Source organism: Melanotaenia boesemani, chromosome 16 (assembly GCF_017639745.1).
Source record: "Melanotaenia boesemani isolate fMelBoe1 chromosome 16, fMelBoe1.pri, whole genome shotgun sequence".
NCBI classification, from domain to species: domain Eukaryota; kingdom Metazoa; phylum Chordata; class Actinopteri; order Atheriniformes; family Melanotaeniidae; genus Melanotaenia; species Melanotaenia boesemani.
In genome coordinates, this window is record NC_055697.1 from 5,839,303 (window position 1) to 5,862,225 (window position 22,923).

Here is a 22,923-nt window from a genome sequence, read left to right on the forward strand (position 1 = left end):
TCAGGTGAACAACGAAGGAGATGGCACCCTGAATGGAGCATCTCGGCCAGTAGGCAAACTGGAAGGGGTCGAACGCGGGATGGAGTCTGGAGCTGATGTACTCCTTAACCAGCCTCTCAAAGCATTTTATTATAATAGGAGTACAGGCCGGTAATCGTTGAGAAATGAGATTTGAGGTTTTTTTAAGCACTGGGATGATAGTAGCAGTTTTGAAACATGATGAGACCATGTCCGTTAGAGCACCAGCCAGCTGGTCAGCACACTCCCTGAGCACCTGCACAGGTATGTTATCAGGGCCTGGAGCGTTCCATGTGTTGACTCTCTTCAGAGTCTTCCACATATCAGCTGTGTCAAAACAGAATGCCTTATCTTTCTGGTTTGAAGCAACTTTTACCACAGGAATGATGTTCATGATGTTCAGTGCCTCAAATCTCCCCAAAAATTATTGAGTTAATTTAAGAAGTCCATGCCAGCTTCACCCACAAGGGAGGGAGATATCTTGTAGACAGCCTGCATGCCTCGCCACATTTTTCTGCTGTTTTTTATATATATATACATACATATATATACTTATATAACAAAACCACAGAACTGCGTACAAGGCAGCAATATCTTTATTATATCAACTTATTACACTTAACAGGACAAAACTAAAACATAAATTGTCTCAAGTCTGTGAGTGATATTGTTGATTTATTCATTTTGCTTTATTAAAGCATATTATTTTGTCGGATCCAGTGCTTTTTGCCTGCTTTAGGGTGGTCAGAATTTGAAAGTTAAGATGTCGTATCTGTAAAAAAAAAAAAAAAAAACACCAGTATTTTGTGCATGCTAAAAAAAATCCATCATTGTGGGCTAAGCCCTGGATCTTCTTCCATTTTAAATCCGCCCCTGTGTCTGATTGAGCTCAGGAATAAAATTAAATTCTAATATTAGTTTTATGTGATTTGATATGAAAGGAAATGATTCTGTTAAATCAGCATGCGATATCATCTCGGATCAACCACGCGATCCTGAATCGAATCAAATCGACATTGAATTGATGCAGAATATGTGATACTATGATCAAATTTGTGATTTACAGAGATTTCAAAAGTTCTCTTAACATAATTAGCACCAGCACAGTCTTGGCCACATCTAGCATTGACATGTAAACAAAGGAGTTAACAGCATATGTTATGACACGAGTAACACAGACGATGGTGCACAATCTGATTATCCTGTCCACACACAGCTGGAATATTAAAAAAATGGGCAGACTTTTATTACCAGACCGCAGACTGTCAGCAGAACTAATACCAAAATCTTAGCTTTGATTTAAAAAACAACACGTGAGAACTGTCTCTTGTTAAAAAAAAAAACTTAAATGTAACCAGCAAACAAAGCTAATTGTTTTATTTTACAACTGAATGGTTAGCAGCAACTCCTCTGAAGAGGCAACAAAAGGAACGTCTGCTATGATATTAGAGGACATAATAAAACTTCTATGAGCAAAATAAAGCCTCATTCAGTCTGATTCAGTGTCATTATTTAATAAAATATTACAATTTTGCTGAAGTTATCAGCAGATGTGTTTATAAGCAGAAACGATTTGGTTAAATCGACTAAGCAGCCGGGCCTAAAGTAACAAACAACTGCCTTTGAGGAAATAATTTATCAAGCAGAGTTCAGTACATTCTTAGAACATCCCAGGCTCCATTAACTGCACTTTGACCAAAAAATGGCAAACATTTGCAATGGTCATTTTATCTTTTTATTGGATTAAGCCAATTAGTATTTGATGATGGCAACAAAGACCCAACTGTCGTGTCGGTCTTATTTGTGTCTGCAGCAGAGTGGACGCTTCATGTTGGAGATGTGCTTATTTTCTGTGACAGTGTGACTGCATTTCCAATCTAAGCACAGCAGTGTGACATGGAAAAATGTTCCCCATTTGTTCTTGTCTGCTGGTTTCATCATCCTCGTCATCATATGCACACTGAAACAGTAAGATGAAAACCTGGGTTTGTGTACGCATATATGAGTGAAAGAGGGTGGAGCTGTAAGATAAAGATTGAAAATACCACAAAAAAGTAATGCAGTTTATTTCACATAAAGCTCTTTCTGTGTGAGGCCCAACATTTAGAGAAATGACTAGTCAGCGGACTCAACCACAAACTTTAAACATTATTCATGAAGTACAAAAAGTATGAGGACCGTTATTGAGCCATTATAGGAGGAGACATTATTGATAATTACCCTCTCACAGACACGTGAAATTTAAGTCATTCACACATTATAGTAGGGCTGGGCGATATGAGCCATACTTATATCTCGATATTTTTTACCTGAATCACGATATACGATATATATTTCAATATATTTTTGTTTTGTCAAGTAACCAAAGAGACAGTTCTAATTTACCTTTAGTGCCAAATATACTTTTATTAAGGATCAGGAGGACATGTGCATTAAAACAGCTGACTGAAATTACATTACCTTTATATTAAATTAAATGCTCCTAAAACAAAATAAATAAAAAATACTTTTCAACGACCATAACAAAAATACAGCTGTGCAAAATGCAAAAGAAAAGATGCTTTTAACTCAAAACAAGCAATCCCGCTATAAACAATATTGCTTCTATATTGCGTCTGATAAAGTCTCGATATATTTGAAAATCTTGATATATTGCCCAGCCCTACATTATAATGAAATCTCATACACTATACTGAAACTGCTCCTTATGTACTATACTGAGTTTTCTTCTCTCATACTCTGTACTTAAACGGCCTCTTGTACACTATGCTGAAATCATTCACACACTATAGTGAAATTTCTGAAACCTCATTTCACTTTTATTTATAAAAGGAATTCTACTAGTGTGTGTGTGAGAGACATATCACACTTCAAAAGGAAGTAATTTCAGTTGAAACAGAAGTAGAAAAAAACAGGAGTGCATTTTCTAAACAAACAGAAGAAGAAGAAGTTGGAGAAACACTGCGACAGATGTTTTGTGAAGACTTATGCTGTTTTAATATCTGCTCAGTTGCCTGGAAGTAATCTCAGTGAAGCTAGAAATGGTGAAATAAACCCTCATAAAACACAGAGTCACTGTCATACGACCAGTGAGATGGACTCTGCATCGAAACATTAATGCATCCAAAAAGAACTTCATCAGCTGGCTGTCAGTGTGTGATGTGTTTTAAAGGAAGTGTAAACAAGGCTTCATTACTCCATTATCTCATGCAGCTCCCTGTCTCATCCTTGACTCTTTTTTTTATAAAAGAAGTTCTCAACCCCATGTTGCTGTTTTCATATGTCAGTGTTTAAGTCAGTGTTGAAGCATCCAACTTTTTTTTGTAATTAGGAAAAGTAGGAGAAAAGGGGTGCTTATGCAACTGGGATAGTAACTGTGTTGCTGCATTTGTAACGTTTTATAAAAATTTGACTCGCAGTGCTGTCCAGGTCTTCGTTTTACAGCACTGTATATCCTAATGGCCGAGATATGCTAGGTGGCTAGTTAGCATTGTCTTCATTCAGACTTACTACGGTCGGTTGTCCGACTTCTTCCTCTTCAGTTTCTTTGAAAATGTGCTCATGTTTTTTCTACTGTGTGACTTCCGTTTCAACTGAAACTACTTCCTTTTCAAGTGAAATTTGTCTCTCACACACATTCCTTTCATACATACTGGTGAAATGTGATTTCAGAAATTTCACTATAGTGTGTGAATGATTTCTGTATTATGTATTAGAACATTTTAGTATTGTGTATAAGAGCATTTCAGTAAAGTATATCAGAGGAAATTTCAGTATAGTCAGCTCAATTTCTACATGAACTAGTTCAAAGTTCAGTTAACACATTTTAAAATGAGCTAGTTCAGTTCATAGTTCATAATTCAAATTTTGAACTAAATTCACATTTCTAAAAATGAACTAGTTCATAGTTCTTTTTTCCCAATATGCTGCTGCAAGCTATTACCCTCAGAATACTGGCATTTTCCAATTGTTGCCACCCATTCAGCCCACGCTCGTAGCCAGCTGCAGCTTTCACTCCTGCAGTATAAAAAAATGAGGAAAAACTTGCTTGAATGGTCTTTGTTTAATGAGAAATTATTAAACTATCTGGGGTAGGAACCAGGCTGAGGGAGGAAGCAAAGGATGCACCGTAAAGCTCAAAACAATTAAACTTCATTTATCTTTTCTTTAAGTCATTTTTCAATATTTTGTGAATGTATTTTTTTCAGTGTTGTTTTCGTCAACGATGACAAATTTATTTCGTTGACAAACCTTTTTTTCATGACGATAACCAGACGGTGACGATCTAAAAATGGCTCTCTGATGACAAAAACATGACAAGACATTTATGAGATTTTATTGATGAGACAAAAATGTTCGAGGGCTGATTGTCCGACATTAAAAAGGAACGACATTTCTGTCTATTGTGAACGCAACCTGTCAGTCAGCAATGCTGCTGCACCTTGGCCACGCCCACCACCAGACGTGCAGCGTCACACAGACAAGCAGTTTATTTATTCATAGATGAATCATGACGCAGCGTCGACGAAGGGGTTTGGTGGAAACAACGAAATGATAGATGGACATATTTTAACTATAATCCATCATAATTCCACTGGCAGACCAGGTCAAGTTGAGCATGTGTTCCTCATCCTTTGCTCATATTTTGGACATGTGTGTGTTCAGGGTGGTGTTTTACACTTCAGAAAATTCTCAGAAATAAAGCCACAGTTACCAAAGTAAGGATGTTGTTGCTCTTTGTTTTTTGGAGTAATTGATTCCACAGTTAACACTTTATCTGTGCAAAGCATCACCCTAAGTAGATCAGGAAGTATCTGCTGTTGGTTGGAAACCTTCTTAAGTCTAAAACCATTCCTATTAATTTTTTAATTATTAATGAAAATAACCAAACAACAAGCTCACAATGTGTTGAACTTACAGAGCTGCTATTTTCTTGTGTGACATTTTTTTTATGATGAAGTAGGACATCAGTTCATGAAAAAAGGTGAAATATAGAAATAAAAGGTTTCTGCCAAACAGCAGTGAAGTATAACACGGCAGCTTTGCATCCCTGTTGATGGGAAAGTCTCAGCTAAAGCTTTCAGTCTGGTAGATCAGAGGTGTCCAGCTCCGGTCCTTGGGGGCCACAATCCTGCAGGTTTTCGATGTGTCCCTGCTCCAAAATGACCTGACTCAAATTAATTAGTCATTGTGCAAAACCTAATAGGCTGTTGGACCTATTTAATTTAAGTCAGGTGTGTTGAAGCAGGAAACAATGAAAACCTGCAGGACAGTGGCCCTCGAGGACCCACTTTGGACACCTGTGGTAAAGGATCTGGTTATTATGCAAAAGCATTAAGGTTAACTTGTTTAATGAATTATTTGTTATAACCTGTCAACCTTGATTCCACTTATAATACGTATTATTGACCTAAATTAATTTGTTAACAGACTAATATTTTTTTTTTTGACTAAAACCTTTTTCAGTTTTTGGCGACTAAAACTGGACTAAAACTGTCAAACTTAGAAATGACTAAAATGTGACTAAGGCTAATAAGCATTTTTGTCCTGAAGACTAAAACTAAGACTAAAACTGAGATGTCTGCCAAAAACAACACTTTTTTCTGACTTGCTTGTCCAAAGAAAAGTTTTAGAACTTGGGTCAAAAAAGTGCAAAATTCAGCCCAAAAGAACAAGTAAGAAACAAAACATAAAAACACATGTCTGCATTTGTCAGGTTTATGAAAGGTGAGGGTTCCTCTTTCCTCAAAGGCTGCAGGTCTGCTGATACTGTACGCCGTTATTTACGTTTGGCTGGTAGAGGATCTGCTTTAACACGCTGCTGCCGAGTCTTTAGATTGTTTTTATTGACGTTTACTTCACGTACCTTGGAAGCCTAGCCAGGTGCTTTATTACAATATGCCGTTTCAGGTTTGCTGTTCATGTTGTTGATGTCCAGAGTTGCTTCTTGACACCCGGTGGGCAAAGTTTACAAAAAAAGGCCAGATTTCTCCCTCTTCACAAAATTGTTTTAAGCAATCATACGAAGATGCTGTAGTGATCATTGAGGCAGAGGTGGTGCTGCTGCCTTCACTGGATTTTGCCCCCATGTTTTGCAATTTGATGACACATGCGCGGTTTGGCTCTGTGGTGGTTTCTGTTGCCAGATTTGGTGTTTTTAACCTATATCTTGAGGCCTGTTTAAGGTGTGTTTTAGCTGGGATTTTGCCTGGAAGGCTCCATGGAAACCTGGCACTCTACTGAACAAAGTTCAACTGTGAGAGAACGCCTTTCACAAACGCCAGCATGAGCACGCTCACAATAACGTTCATCAGGCAGAAATACAGAACGTTCAGTTCACGTTCACCCAAAATATGAACGACCGTTCAATGAGCTCGTTCAGCCACAAAACTGAGGATAATGTGTGAGAGGTTTTAGTATAATGTGTGAATGACTTAAATTTCACACACGTCTCTGAGAGGGTAATTCTGAATAATGTCTCAAACGACCCCTCAAAAAAAGGAGCACAGACTACCCGGGTACAGATGCATTGAGTTGCATGCTGCATTTGTATGTGAGAAATGTGCCAATCGATGTTCAGATGAATGTTTTCATGTTGTTTCCACTAAATTCTGAGCCTAGCATCTGAATGTGGAGCTGAAATGGAGACTCATCAGACCAGCAACGTTTCTCCATCTTCTATTGTCCAGTGTTGGTGAGTGTGTGTGAATTGTAGCCTCAGTTTCCTGTTCTTAGCTGACAGGAGACACCCGGTGTGGTCTTCTGCTGCTTCTTGTGGCCTTTCTATCATTTCCAACCAGTCTGTCCATTCTCCTCTGACCTCTGACCTCAACAAGACATCCTGGTCCAAACAACTACTGCTCACTGGATATCTTCTCTTCTTCAGACCATTCTCTGTAAACCCTAGAGATGGTTGTGTGTGAAAACCCTAGTAAATCAGCAGTTTCTGAAATACTCAGACCAACAACCATGCTACGTTCAAAGACATCTTCCTCATTCTGATGCTCAGGTTGAACTTCAGATAGTCGACTTGACCATGTCTACATGACTAAATCCACTTAGTTGCTGCTGTATGATTGGCTGATTCGATATTTGTATTAACATTGAACAAGTGTACCTAATAATGTTCTCATGAATATGAAACAACCCACAAACTATATTAATTAATGAAAAATAAACATAAACAGAACATAAGCACATGACAACACAGAGTACACAGGAAACCTGTACCTCAGGTCTGTTCCTGTCAGCCTGGGAGGACGGCGAGGTGGAAGGTGGAGGAGCTTCAGATGACTTCTGCTGGAAAAAATTTAGAGAGACATTTAGACACGGGGATGGAAGAGAAGATAAAAAAAGAGAAGAAAGAAGAGGGAGAGATGGGTTTGAGAGGGCATGACAGAGGGAGAAAAGTGAAGCGAAGAGAGCGGCGAGTTAATTAGAGGGAATGAAGGAGGATTTTCTCTGCTACAGCAGAGCACTCCTCGCTTCAGCAAATTGCTGCAAACCAACTTTATATTCAGCCTCACAGCAGCACAGAGAGAACCACGTCCTGAAAAGGTCTATCATACCAAAAGCAAAAGCACAGTTATGGCCTCTATTAGCTCTTTGTTGACCTTTGAGACACACAATGCAAAAAGCCTGAGTTGAACTCTGTAGCTTTCTTTTACCAGCCAGTGTTTTTTTTTTTTTGTTCTTCACAGTAAGTCTGCACCTTTTCCACAGAACATCCGCCAGCTTTCTCAAACAGATCCAGCAGCTTATGCATCAGCCTCAATCACAGGCTGATGCAAACACAACAGGTTTGTTTCCATGCCAAACAACAATGCAGTCTCCAGTCATAAAAATATCAGTTAATCCGTTAAATCTGCTTTAATCCCACTTGTGTATTTACCAGCAGGTGATTGATGGTGCATTTACCTTGCTCTGAACCTTCATCACTTTACCACTAAGATTACCACTGTTCTTTCCTTCATTTAACAGATAACGTCGCCTTTCACTCTCTTCATAACTTCCACAAGATACCAACAACAGAAAAATGTTGTTGAGTAGGAATCATCAATCTAACAGTATCATATTTTCCTTAACCTAAGAAAAGGTGGCAAAGGATTGTCTACAACCACCACAGAGGTCTGCATGGACCTTTTTCCATCGTGAGTGTATTTGGTTGACTTTAAAGTTAAAGCCCATTTTCTCAATCAGTTTTCAGCTAAAACAGAGGATTTCACAAGAGAGCTATCGCAGATTTAAGGAGATGTTTTCATATCAGCAGTTTATTGCATAAAAAACAACCTCATTTCCCAAGAAGTTGGGACACTGTGTATAGTGTAAATAAAAACAGAATGCAATGATTTGTAAATCTCATCAAACTATATTGTGTTCCCAGTAGAACATAAACAACATATCAATTATTTCAATTGAGACATTTTATCATTTCATTAAAAATATGAGCTCATTTTTAATCTGATTATAAGAATTATCTAAAATTAAAGTCTCTGTGTAACTTTAAAATAACCAAAAATATGAGCTGGAGAATACAACACAGATTGTAGATGGATTCAGTTTTTCCAAAATTTTGTTTCACTATACAACCTCATATAGCTCCAAGGTAAACATGTATAATATCTTTTTTTTAGATATGCTGTAGTCTCTCATACCAGTAGTTTCATAAGCTGTGTTTCCATTACCCCTGGAATTGCACAAAATCTAAATATTGCAATAAAGAAACACCAAAATTTCTAAAAACCTCTCAAATAAAAGTTTTTACGCTCTCGTGAGGGGGTTTTTCAGACTCGTCAATATAAAAGTACATCGCAAAAGTGTCATGGAAACACAGTTTTCGCATTTACATGTCCCCAGACGTGACGCAGGGGGTCACGGGACCAGTTCATTTCAAGTAAAGATGAGTATGAGTAGAAGCAGGAGGAGAAGGAAATCTTGGGGATGTCTTTTCACAGGGAGAAGATCCAAAAATCCAGAAACGCCTCATTACAAACTGCTCAATCAGACTGGAATACTTCTGCGTTGCCGTGTTCGCGTAGCCAGACTGCATGTCTGGTTGGAAGAGTGACGCGTTGACAAAGACGCCGCGTGAGTTCACACTGCAGCTCAGTTTTTTTGCCCATATGTGACTCATTTTGGATTTTTTTAATGACAGTCTAAACAGCGCAAATCAGATGTTTTTAATCCAACCCTGGACACATATGTGGTCCTAGATCGGATACGTATACTTTTTTTTATTGTAAATGCAAGTACAATGTGTTAACATGCGAGTCAGGTCGTGTTTCATGTCCTACATCGTCGGGTTGGGTCCAGATTTTACTGGAAGATATCCTCGGGTCAGGTTTGGTAATCATCCTGACAGGTTCCAGCAGGTGCGGGTTGGTAAAACTGGACCCGCGCAGGATTCTGCACAGACAAACTCGGCTGCATTATCTGTACATGCCTCTGTACAGAAGCAGAAGCATCTGCCTTACAAAAGGCCATGGTTAACATTTGTGCTCTCCTTTTTCTCAGTCTCCTTCTTTTATTCATCAGTTGGGAGTCATTGTTTTGGTTCCGAGTGTGCAAGTACTTCCAAATGGATGTGAAGCATCCATTACGTCTGTAAATACTACGCACTATGTGACGTCGTGTTATGCGCTTATATGTCACTTCAGGGGCACATACTGTTCACACTTCAGAATGAAGGTCACATTGAAATGAAAATATGAACAACCACACAAAAAACCATCTGATTTCATTTTAAAAAATGGGATTTGAGCATTTAGACCTGCACTGCAAACATAGCCTAAGTGATCTGCCCTAAGCATAAGAGCAAATGTAGAAAAAAATATTTTACATTTTTACAATTAATTCTGGTTGTGGAAAGGCCCCGTCTAGCAATCATACTGTGTAACTAAGGCAGCCTAACGCTCTCTCTCCCCACTTGCACTTCACCCACCAGCCGGCCAATCAGAGCATGTCTGCATTTAATGCCTCTTAATTAGTCCAGAGTACTGCACGGTAACAAGTTGCCCCTTTACTGGAACGCTGCAACATTTCTGGGACGTTCCCGTTTCATATCAACTGCGTCAAGTGCAAATGAGTCAGAGACTCTTCTTAAGAGTGCAACTATGATTTTGCCCAGTGTGAGTTGCTGCATAGAAGGCATTCCCTTTCCTGTTTACACTTCTTAAATCATCACTTATCAGTAACTGTCTACAGTGGGGATATGAAGTTCTCCTGGATCACTGAGGATGCAGATGCATCTGCACTCCTCTTATCCTCTTCTGCCTGCTTCTGATGGGATGAGGTAGAAGTGATGGTCTGTGGTGGTGCATGTCTTACAAGTAAAATCTATGTTTATGTTGGTGTCACAGAAATCATAGGGCCCTGGGTATATATTTAGCAGCCCAGAAGTCTGTCTGATTGTCTATTAAATTCCATAATGTTACTTTATACCAAGCAAAGCTTAACATTTTATTCTCCTCCCAAATACAACCTCATGTTTTGTTCACGCAGCCTGAAACTGCCTGTGTTTATTTGAAAAATCGACCTGTTTTTGTCTCAAGAGTCAAATATTGAATAGTATAAAATCTATGAATGGAACAGTCACATAAAAAAGGATATATTTTAACTCTAATTGACTAGCTTTCTTCTATCTCTAAGTAAAGGTACTGACTAAACCGAGCCAGAAAGTGACTGAATTCAGCCGTAATGTGTTCACATGTAACCAAAGCAACCAACAAAATGTTTGATGCTATCACTGCTGGGGCCGGGTTTAAAAAAGCAATTTATTGATTTGAATCTATTCAAATTAAATAAATCCAATACTGATTAGTAAAACTTGAAGTTTTCAGTGTTTCTCGTAAGCAGCTCCTTCACAATGTGAAGGTGGAGACATAAGGACATTTGTTCAGTCCTACAGCCGCTAGCTTCGCCTCATATCTTTTCTAGCCTTGACACTGGGATATGGATAATTTTCTATTAAAAATCGATCTTAGAAATCTCAGCACTTAAAATTATGAGAACAAGTTGCAGATTTTAACACTGTACACATGCAGGTTTGTTTTTACCAGTAAGCTGTTCGTGGTCATGTGACCACCAGGCTATGACGTAGGTTTGCGCCTGCCCATAGGTAGATACGGATCATTTTGCCATTAGAGCTTCAAACTCAAAAACTAATACCCATAATAAGTGGCAAAAAAAATGGCTTGGTGGAGGTCTGAGTGCTTCTAGTTAAGCATGTAACTAACGACCTTTATGACCGTTTCAGATGGAAAACCTTTCCACAGTGAGAGATTATGACAGTGGCAAATGAACAGAGAACAAGCAGGAGAAGATGAAAAATGGAGGGAAAAAGAGAAAGGGGAAAGTCAAGAAAAGCTTATTTCTCATGCTTAATTTGCATGTATGGCACTTTCATGTCCAGGACACTCAGGAGACATCAAACCAAGTAAGTGAAAAAGCCTCGCTAATGCTTCCCACAACTTGGTACCTAGAAAATCCATCATGAAAGCAGGCGAGCAACAAGAAATGAAAGCACTACAATAATTACTGCCATTTTCAATCTGTCGTCAAGACCCATACCAATCCAATCCCATCAGCCACTTTACCACAGGGCTTCTGTCAGTTGACAGATTTTACTCAACACTTCAGTTGCTACCTTGCCCTTGTCTTTATCTCCTCCTTGTTAATTCAATGCCATCTGGCTGTTTGCTGCCTTTCTGCATGTGCCACAGCTTCCGCTACCTCCCTCTAGAGTTGTTTTCTGTCTCTACTTGATGCCTCTCCTCACAACAGCTGAATAGAATAAGTTAAAGTTAAAACTATAAAGTCATTCAAAGACTAAGATGTGCCTTTGCCACCTATTGTGGGGACATAAAGTACACAGAAAACTACTCGATATGAAGCAACAGTGACGTATTTAACTCCTTAGAATCAAAACGAAGGATTAAAAGGATAGAAAACATCGGGGTCTACAGTAAAGCCTGAGTGATTGATCAGCTGGCCGATTAAATCAGCCAATTATAGCCTTTTTAAAATAATCATATTCAATCTGAGTTTTGCTGATTAAATGCAGATATATTCCTAATTTCTCATAAAACATTAAATGCTATCAAGTGCTGGAGTCGTGCAGAATGATGTCATTGTGTCGTTTGTCCACTAGATGGAGCTCTGACTCCACTCAATCTGAAGCCAGGCAGCACTATTGGGGTGGACCAAGCGGCAACCTCCGGCGGTAAAATGCGAAGCCTATGTGAAAGTGCAAAAAATTGCAGTTCATCCCTCATCCACTAGGAGCTGGCTCCAAAACAGAGCAAATCCCCATAGACTCCCATGTTAAAAAGACCAACTTCACAGCAGAAATAAACATGTTTAAAGCCTGGTACAAAAATCCATTTTAGGATTAATAGGTCAAGTTTACCTTCATGACAACTGTGAGGGGGGTAAATTCTTTTCTAACTCATCTGTTTGGATGTTATTTAATCTTGAATTTAGGCATAATTAGGGGCGTGTCCTTTTGATTGACATGTATCCATTATCCGCGGCAAGAAGGGAGAGTGCAGCACAAACACGGTTTTTAGCCGGCTAATAGTGCGCCTTAGCTTTAGCCTGCCTACCTTCATTGCCGGTTAGCTCACGTTAGATCCGAATTGGCTCAGTTAGCTCTTAACTACAGGCAGCTAGATAGACGCCAATCATCCACCCCCACGCTCACAGCCCCCCTCTCAGCTCCACCACTTTGCCCGTTTTGTATTTTCCAGGAGGGACGGCAGGTGTGACACTACCAAGATGGTGATGGTAGGAACTGCCCTACGAGCTTCACTTTTGCTCTTCACAAACCTACGGGTGACGTCACGAAGGCTCCAGACAGAGCAGCGCAGACAAGTACGCTTATAATGAAGTTGTGAAATTAAGAATGACTCAGCATGTCTCCAGTTTTAGTTTAACAGATGCTTGAAAGCCTGAAAGAAAGTATTTAAGGTAATTGCTGATGTTTCAAGATGTATACAAACTAAGCACAGAAAGTAAGTAAACTAGTGTTTGGTGGGTTATTGGACAGGGACATGCACAGCCCTGCATTGACCTCAAAGGGAAACATCAGGGCTCCAGATTAACTTTTTTTAGGAGAACAATGGCCCCTAAGTTAAATTTTTAGGAGCGCAAGCAAAAAATTTATGGGTGTACGCTGAAATCGCCTTGCATAGGAAATATTCACATTTCCTCTCATTTTCACTGTATTAGTGATAAATACTTGAATAATAAATTCAGAAATGACAATGTTTACGATTCACATTTTTTGTGTAGCAGTTGGCATAACATTAAAAAAAAACATCTTACTGGCTGAACTAATACAAAACAAGTAGACATAGTACTTGTCAAATCAAATCAGATCAGATTCGATGATTTGATTTTTACTTTGTAGTCAAAGCAGAACGGCAACTTTGTCACCATCATCCTGCATAGGGCATGGTGTGACTTGTCCATGTAGTTCCTGGCAATAAGATTCAAGATTCTTTATTTGTCATTATACACAGTGCAGGACACAGGTACAACGAAATGGCTTCCAGTACAACCCGTCCACGACTAGACAGCAACAACATGTAAGCACAAACAGGATCAGGCAAACTGAGGCAGCAGCCACAGCGCGGTGCACCTATATTAGTATTAGATATAGATGTAAAAAGATAACATGAGGGGGATAAGATGAGGCTAGAGGAAAAAAAGGCTAGATAAAAAAAAAACACACCTCTGTACATAAAAGCACATAATTCAGACATTCACAACATAAGAAACACCTGGCAGGGGGGGAGAGGGTCACCCATTGCGGCCAAGTGTGGACGCAGCTGAACATGAGCGCATCCAGTCGACCCGCCACCCGGGAGTCGAGGGAGGGGGGGAAGGTCCGACCAAGGCAGTGAATCATCAGGGGAGGTGTGTCTGTAGTGGTGTATGTGATTGTGTGCAGTAAGTGAGCCTGTGAACTTTCTCCCAGTTCCTTTCTCCAGTCTCTGCCACCAGATGATAGTGGGGCGACCTTGGGAGCTGATCCAGGAAAAGTCCACCGCCCGAGAGGAGGGTGGGGGAGGGTGGAGGGACTGAGCATCCGTCAACATAACCTTCCTGGAGAACTTTATAACCAGCCATCCAACGCCAGTACAGGAAGCCGAATTAGATAACAGCATTTGTTTTAGTTTCAGGCCAGAGCTGTTCCGTCTCTCAGTGGTCCCACTGGCAACTCTAAATTATCCGAATTTGTGGGTCAATTTCCATCCAGCCGAGCCGACAACTTCTCCAAGTTGGTGTCCACCCCGCGTACGAGCTCCGGAATCGCAACCAGCTTGCCATTCTGAGCTAGAATAGCCTCTGGGGCGGCTGTAGCTCAGGAGGAAGAGCAGTCGTCTTTCTACCGGAAGGTAGGCGGATCGATTCCTGGCTTCCACTGACTACATGCCGAAGTGTCCTTGGGCAAGACACTTAACCCCATGTTGCCTCCCGATGTGCCTGTGAATGTGTGGGTGAATGTGATAAGTAGTGTAAAGCGCTTTGAGTGGTCAAACTGGCTGGAAAAGTGCTATATAAGTATAAGTATAAGTACAAGTCCATTTACCATCTAGTTTACAATTAAGCTCCTGCAACACCAAAGTCTGATTGTTCACAGCTCGACACACACCGGCACAGAAATCCGGCAGCTTGCCAGTGGCCACCGACAGGAAACCGCCAGCTCCAAATAGCAGAAACCCAGTTATCATGAATCTGAATGTGTATATATCTTCTACAAAATCGACAGGCACATGACCTTCCACACTCCCCAGGAATCCATCACATATCCAGCCGAAAACGTTGCGCCAGGACAAGCAGGCTCCCCTATGCCTGTTTTCCGGTTTGAATAAATTTGGTCGATTGCATTTAGGGACCAGCTGATCAAATATATGGTTCTAGATTCTAAATTCAGAACAGAAATGCCAAGAGAGTCTCAGAGATGACAGGACAAGTAGCAGGGCAGAGTGAGGAGGAGGGAGAGAGAAGAACAGCGTCTGCCTTCGTCGAGGGCTGGATAAACAACGTCAGGGACTGATGCTCCTCTCCAGCCACTGTGTCCAGCTGTCCTAAAAGTCGCTAGAAGTCACTAATTAGCGTATTCACCCTAGTACATATAGTTGTGATGGATATCCACTATGCTGCCATAGAGAGGGATGTCCTGGGAAAGGTAAAAATTGAGAAAAGACAACCTAAAAATGTTTAGATTAGCAATAAATACATACATACATAATAAAATAAGATAATAATTCTGTCAATATTATTTTTAGTTTCATTTCTTAAGTATATTTTGTTTTTTAATTAGCACGGGATCATCCAGCAGCAGCTTTGTACATTTCATTTTCAGCCTGGTCATGAAACAGAGGTGGACGTCGCCTGCTTTGAATACAGCTGCTGCTCTGAAAAGACCTCGTATGACTGCTTTTGGATGAGGGAGGGGTCCACACAGCACCCGCTCCTCATTGAGAAGAGTAAACTATGTTTCTCCAAAAGCCTCCAATAATACCAGAAAAAGTCGCTAGATTTGTCGTTAGTCACTTTCATAAAGCGACTAATTTAGGAATAATAAATTCCCCCAAGGCCCGTCTCTTTTCACACATAAGCCAATCACAGTGGTCGTTCGTCCCGCTCACACGCCCATTGGCTGTCGTCTTCTTCATTGGTGTTTGTCTCCTTTTCTTGTACTGAAGTTAGAGTCGGCAAACCAGAAGCTAATTTGTGGATTACTGCAAACTACCGGGCTGAAGAGGGGAGCAAAAGTATGTATCGGTCGCCATTGCGCAAGTTGGTGAAAGATTTACTTTCATTGTCTCAAGTTTCAGTTGCAAAATGCAACCATATGGTCGCAGTCTGGAGCCCTGAACATGCTTGTTGCGAGGCGTTAACAAAGCTGCTTATTTCCACCTGCAGATTCTTGGTTGTAATGATACTTATTGGCAATAAATCTTATACTGTTAGAAAGCCTGTTTATTTCCCTTTTGTAAGGAAAATGCATTTGTGGGCTGAGCAGCAGAGTTGAATATTTGGGCTGTGCCCATAGGGAACTTACCAAATCTTCCCTGTCATTACCAAACAGATGTTTCTAGTATTGATTGGATTGGATGATTGAAGTTTGAAGAAATAAGACATGTTGGCAATTTAAAAATTTCTTAATTTAATAAACAGGGGCCTCAGCAGCATGTAAAGGAACCATAAACGGCTACAAGAGGACCTAATTTTATCTTCCCAGATGACAATGCTCTCCCGCACAGACTAGGGTTTATCAGGGACTACCTTCAGTCATCCTGACCTCAATACCAATGACCAGCTTGGTCTGCTGTTGCTCCTAGAGTTACCAAGACTAGATGATTTGCCATATATGTTGATTGAGGAATGGCATGTCATCCCACAGCAGTGTGCAACCAAGCTGGTGACCAGTATGTGGAGGTGGCATCTGGCTGTTGTAGCTGTTCTTACACAAAAAGAATACTACAAATCCCATTTTAGTCTGGGATATGTAGTATTTGCTTTTGTGTTGTCACAATGCGCGGTATTGAGTCAGCCGTCTTCAGTAGCTAAATATCCTGTTATCCCACTTTACCATTGTTAATATTCAGTTTCAGTTTCCTTGTGCCTCAGTAAAGTAAACTTTAAGTTAGCCCATCAACATAGACTCTGAAAATAAGTCTTTCTATGTGGCACATTGAGTCGTCTCAACACGCTCAACCTGCACCTTCAGGGGCGGAGTCATGTGATTAGGGTCATGTGATCGGTGTCATGTGACTGGGGTCATGTGCGCTGCAGTGAGGGTGTTATGCTACAAAGAAAGCTGGTTTCTGTGCTGCCATTTATTAACCGTTGGTAGAAACTAGGGCTGGGCGATATGGCCTAAAAATAAAATCTCAGATTTTTTATAGCCAAATCTGATTTCCTATTTTAATCGATTTTTTTTCCTTTTCTTTTACAAAACATAAATAAACTTATTAAAAACATTCATTTGTTTATATAGATGAATGCTAGCAAAAATAAAGCATATAATGCCATAGCTCTTCCACCATATAAACAACTTCATATCTTACATTGAAATATGCGACACAATGCATCCGTGATCTCTTTCCATCTGGATCCTTATCATACAGGATCCACTGCTGAAATAATTCCCCTGATGAAGGTTGACTCTTAACTAGTGTTTGTGGGTTAAGTTGATTTCTGTATCTCAGAGAGCAGCATTTCTCACTGCAGCTATACGCACAGCTAAATCCCAGGCGTGAGTGACGGTCACTTTACTGAAAATCTGTCAAACACCGTTCTGGTGTGGAGGGAGGGCTAAGTCTGCTGCTAAGTAACTATGGAAAAAAATCCCGATTTTCAAAAAAATTAATCTCCAGAAATGGAAAATTTGATTTATCGATTTTATCGATTAATCGCCCAGCCCTAGTAGAAACTGTCCTAAATTTTATTCTATGAATTTTAGGACAATGAATGAAATTTATAATGTTCGTAAGTACAAAAAAATCTGTATACATCAAACATACGGAGGCCAGTCATAACATGTTGGCAAGTAATCAGCTGTTGATAAACCCCACGTGCTCTAAATCCCCTGCTTGTGTCCGTTCATGCTTATTTACATTCAGAAACACCTTCAGTTAACCAGATGTGGGGACAGGAACTGCTTCAGATATCACATGGAAATTGCTTGTGTTTCTTCTCAGAGTGATTGAAAGGAAACGTTTGAACCCGTTTGTTTAGTTGACTCATTCAAGTTTAGTTAACATTTAACTTAAAAAACACATCTGAAGTACACTTTAAGATCAGGTAATATTTTTAACAATCCTCTAAAACAACATGCTGAATAAAAAGCTGACAATTAGATAGAAAGGAGAGCAATAAATGATTTGTGACTGAGGAGATCTCACATTTTCCAAAATAAAGAGATTGTTCAGTCATCTGATATCAAACTGCAAAAAAGTAAAAGAAAATGGTGTTGCGGCACACATGCATCAACATAATTTAGTCTGATGTTGAATTGTCCAAGAGAAACAGAGCACAGAGGGAGTAATCCAGGTCAGTGACGGTCAGGATTTGTCCAACCTTGTCTATTATTTTATTTCCCCACTTGGATTTTTACCAGAATAGATGAGAAAGAAACATGCAGTATGCAGCTAGCTAGCTAGCAAGCTAGTAAACGATCGTTAAGACATGGAAGCTGAATGTAAGACATCTGTTTTAACCAGTAATATGCCTCAGAAATGACAACAATAACGGAGAGACTAATTGTTTAGCTTTGCGTGTTTCATAATGGACATGAAGTTCTTAGTACACCGGGGCAGGAAACTCCACCAGCTGCTCTTTAGGGCTGCAACTAATGACTATTCTGATGGTCCATTAGTCACAGGCTATTAAAACCACAAGTCAACCAATCGGATTATGTATCTCAATTATTAAATGGATCTTATTTCATTTTCAGCTTTGAAATCTTGCATGAGTCCGACGTTCCTCCTCTTTAAATGTTCGAGCATTGCAGACGTACTTCCGTAATAAAACAAGGTCCGCTTTACAAATCTCACATTTATTTAATTTATTTTAAAGTTTAATGTGCTTACTGAAGTCTCACTCTGTAGTTTTTGTCTTTTTTTTTTGCTAACAATAGTCGACGGGTAAATTAGTTGTCAACTATTGTCGACAATGTCGACAAATTGTTGCAGCCCTAGTACAGATATGACGTGAGAATAAGATAAATAAAACCAGGCGATTTAGTTTTTATAATAAAAGGTAAAAATATAAACCTGTTATAGAGGAAAGGGGGCCTTACATTATTTCTGTTGTGATCTGGTGCAAAATTAAAATAACCTAAATAATAAAATAAAATTATATTTGAATGAATATATCAGATATTAGTTGAATAATTATATACAATAAAATAAACTTGATCTTCTAGGGTTGGTGGGAGTTGCTGTTGGGAGGTTGGGGTGCCCTCCTAATATAATGGTCAGGAAACACTGGTTTTTATTAAATGTTTGAGTGCAGATCCCTGGTTCAAAGTAAAAAGTTTGTTGAAAGGGAAAGGGAAAGATCAGATCAATTTCACTGAGCTTACTAAAATCTTAATGGTGTCTTTTTATGCATGATAATGTTGAATTTAATATTTACAGTGTTTTTGAGGAGATTTTAAAATGTCGAGATGCCCTCCTAATAACTCGTATATCGAGGTAAAGCCAATAAAAGTATTGGGATATCAGTTTTAGGCTATATCACCCAGTCCCACTTGTAGGAAAATGTTTTCTTGGACAAAATATGCACAGATCTGCGTGTAAGCATAGTTGATAAATGAGGGCTCTGGTCTCTACTACCATGTTTTAAACTGTACATAAAATAAAAAAAATAAATAAATGAACATACACTGTTCTTCACATGGAGATCTGCCAATTTAGAGCCCAGAAAATTATGTTAGCACTGCTTAGCTTTTTGCAGGTGATGCGAAAAGAGCACCTACGAACCTCCAGACATGACAATAAAAGGATGGGAATATATAAAGTCTTAATTTGGACTGCTGATAAAAGGAACATTTGGGCATTTTAATGCTAAAACCATTGAGAGGAAAATACATTTACAGAAGTAGGTTACATGCTAAACACTGGCCCACCTCCTTTCCTCCCTCGCTGCTGTACTCTCTGAACCACCTCAGGGAGGAAACTAATGCTGACTACAGTATGACTTTCAGAGGGCAGAACAGAGAAACGCTTTCACCACTTTTCATCTTCCTCCATTTCCACCCTTCTTCCTCCCGCTTCAGCTGTTAAGGCATCAAACGCCTGCTCGCTTTGGTTGCCTGTGGTGGTGAAAGGAACGCAGCTGAGATGTGAATTCAGAGCATTTTCCACCCTCTCTCCTTATTCTGTTGATGTCTTTTAGGCTTCCCCCCCACCCCCTTCATCTTGTGTTGAAACTTCTCTACTTTGATGCTGTCAGAGATGTCGACACAGCACTAAACAGACAAAGATTGGCAGATGAACTGAAGATAAAGAGAGCGTAGTGGGAGGGTAAGAGGAGGGAGAGAAAAGGATCTAGAGGGTGAGGAAGAAGACGGTAGATAACAAGAGGAGTGGAGTGAGCTGGGTGCCAGAGAATGAGCAGGGGTTGAACAGATATTAGGACTTGGAGATAGAAGTGTCTGACCCTCTGCTGTTCAGAGTGCTGATGGGGGAAAGAAAGACGATTAACATCTACTAAAATGTGTCTGCTGAGTGGACTTCTAACAGTTTCATTTGTACTCATGCAGAGGACTCTCTGTGTGGCAAAGTAGACCGTTAAACAGGCTTACATAAAACGAGAGCTACGGAGGCTGAGATGATGACTCAGAATACTGAGTAAATATGAGCTATGGGGTATGATTGTGGTGATGAATCTCAAATTATGAGGCTTCTAGCACAGTGGTTCCCAACTTATTTTCCTTGGGGACCTCCATTATGCAAATCCTAAAAAGCCACAGACTCCTTGCTCCACTCTGTGTTAAAACCATACTTGGTTTTATGCTTTTCAAAGTGAGGTTGTATTCTGGCTGAGTTCTGTCCTTTGATAAAGCCAATGTTAAAGTAACTATAGCCCTACTTTACTTTCTTAAAATAGGGACAGTGTGTGGACATTAATTACAAAGGCTCTGAATGTTCAAGCTGCCTCAATTTATGTGCCAATCTAATGAGCTGATCTTGAAGCAAATATTAAGTGTTTTAGTCTAAAGATTTTTTTAACATGCAGAAAATTTGTAAATGTATTCTATAAATTTTAATGATAACAGCTGGCTTTGGCTTCAGTTGTTTATTTTTTAAAATGTGTATCCCTCTCAATGACGAAAACAGAGACAGATGATCAAACCCAACACATGGTTGGAAATCAATCCATCACAGTTGACCACATTTTATTATCTTGTCTACAGCAGCAAGTGGGCATTTTGGCACTGCTCTGGAATGGCTCAGGCTCTGTCCGGAAGATGGAAGCATTTGTAAAAACACTGCTGGGTCTGAATCCTCCTTCACTCTTTGTTATATGAGGTTCCACAGGGCTCATTATTAGGCCTCCTGCTTTTCTCACTTTATTTACTTTGTCTGGTCTCTATTCTTGGAAAGCGTGGTAACTCTTTCCACTGTTATCCTGATGACAGATCTAAGTACTGCTCAAGTGGAAGGATGTTTTTACTGTAGGATTTTTGCCTGTTGCTTCTGTTTTTGTTGTATTTTAGTTTTAGTTGTATTTTGCCACTTTGTTTTTATGTCTCATGTTTTTAGATTTTATTTATCCCTGAAATACAGCACTTTGTTTCACCTGTGGTTATGTGATAGTTTATTGTTTGGTATGGTATGTGTTACATAGGCCTCTGTCAGCGTGTGTGTTCTTTTTGTGTGTGATTAACCTATTTTCTTCTTCCTACTCAGTGATTGGCTGGATGGGCTCATCTGGGGTTAAAAAGCCAAGAGGGGGCAGAGTCCTGGCAGACACCACCAACAGCAGCTTTTCACCATTGCAACATCTTTTTATTTTAGTTGCTTACGAGTTGACTCAGTCAGGAGTCCCGTTTTCAGTTTTGGTTCTTTAGGTTAGTTTTGGACTTTGGGTTAGGGGAACAGTCCAGGTTCTATGGCAGTTGCGCGGCTGGTTTGTAGTCTGCTCCCACTTTATGTTTCGATTGACCGACACTCCCTTCTCCATCATGATATTGGTTGTATTAGAGTTCTTTGGAAATGTTGCTGCTTGGTAGTGGTCTCAAATGTTATGTTATGTGAGCCTTTATTTTATTCAGAGACCGTAACAGTATTGTGTGCAATGCTTGTTTATATTATTTTATTTAACTTATCTTATTATTATTTATTTCATTCTATTTATACTTTTCTTGCGCCTTATTGCCTCTATTTTACTTATACCTGTATATATTATATCTTGTGCTTATCCGGCTTTACTGTTGGTGTTGTATTGCTGCTGGTACCCAAATTTCACTGAGGACTCTCCAAAGGGATTAATAAAGTATTTCTATTCTATTCTATGATATGAAATGGCTTTAACTGATTTTTTTAGGAAGTTACAGGCCATCATTGGACACAGTCCCATGGTTTCTTTCAAACTTTACAGTGCCTTTAAAAGCGGTAGAAATGTATGAGTTATTCTGCTCAACCAAAGTTTAGAAGTAGTCTTAGCCAAACTCCACCTGAAGCTACTCTGCCACTAGCTGACGTCAGAGCATCCGTCAGTGGATGGCTGGTAACTAAGCTGTGACAGATGGCTGCAGGAACACACACACAACAATGCTGTGGTAGCAGCAGGCAGAATGGTGCTATGACTAACACTGGAAAATAAGGTTGAAAAAAGCAAAGTCTTCCTCAGGGCAACTGTGCTGCTCTCTTCTGACATTTTTAGGCCAATCAGTGGGCTCATCACACAGAGTTTGCTAGATCCACTCTGATTTATTGCTGATTCAAATTGGATTGAAATAAAATGCAATCCACACACATCCACACACAGGTGGACGCCCGCTAACTCACTCATGACAGAACAGTGAATGTGTCCTACATGGGCAGTGAAAAAAGTGTGCACGCACTCATGTACTTCAATGTGAACAAAGTACAACAAGCTGTCAAATCCAAAAGAGCACTGCTGTTTTCCTCTGGCTTTCTCTGCAAACAAAACCCAACAGAAATTCAGCACTTCAAAGTCTTTGAAGCTCTAAAGCTTGCAGTCTATATCTGCATATCTAGTCTATATCTAGGTTTTTTGTAAGGATACTTTTGTGAATTTAAGAACAGAGAGGAGATACAGATTGTAGATGAATTTAAATATCTTAGTGTTACCTTGGATTCGACATTATCTTTTATAAGTCATGTAGAATTTTGTAAAATTGTAAATCTGAATCTCTAA

General features: G+C 39.6%; 1 protein-coding gene across 2 annotated transcripts in view; it reads right to left on the minus strand.

Moving 5' to 3' along the window:
* smap1 (small ArfGAP 1) overlaps positions 1-22,923 on the minus strand; it is a 149,867-nt gene that overhangs the window by 90,455 nt on the left and 36,489 nt on the right. Inside the window, exon 5 of one of the 2 annotated variants that reach the window (XM_042010277.1) lies at positions 7,249-7,314. In XM_042010277.1, the coding sequence (XP_041866211.1) occupies positions 7,249-7,314 (66 nt within the window). Of the gene's footprint in view, positions 1-7,248; positions 7,318-22,923 lie in introns of both variants that reach the window. The other variant, XM_042010276.1, reaches the window with a different exon arrangement.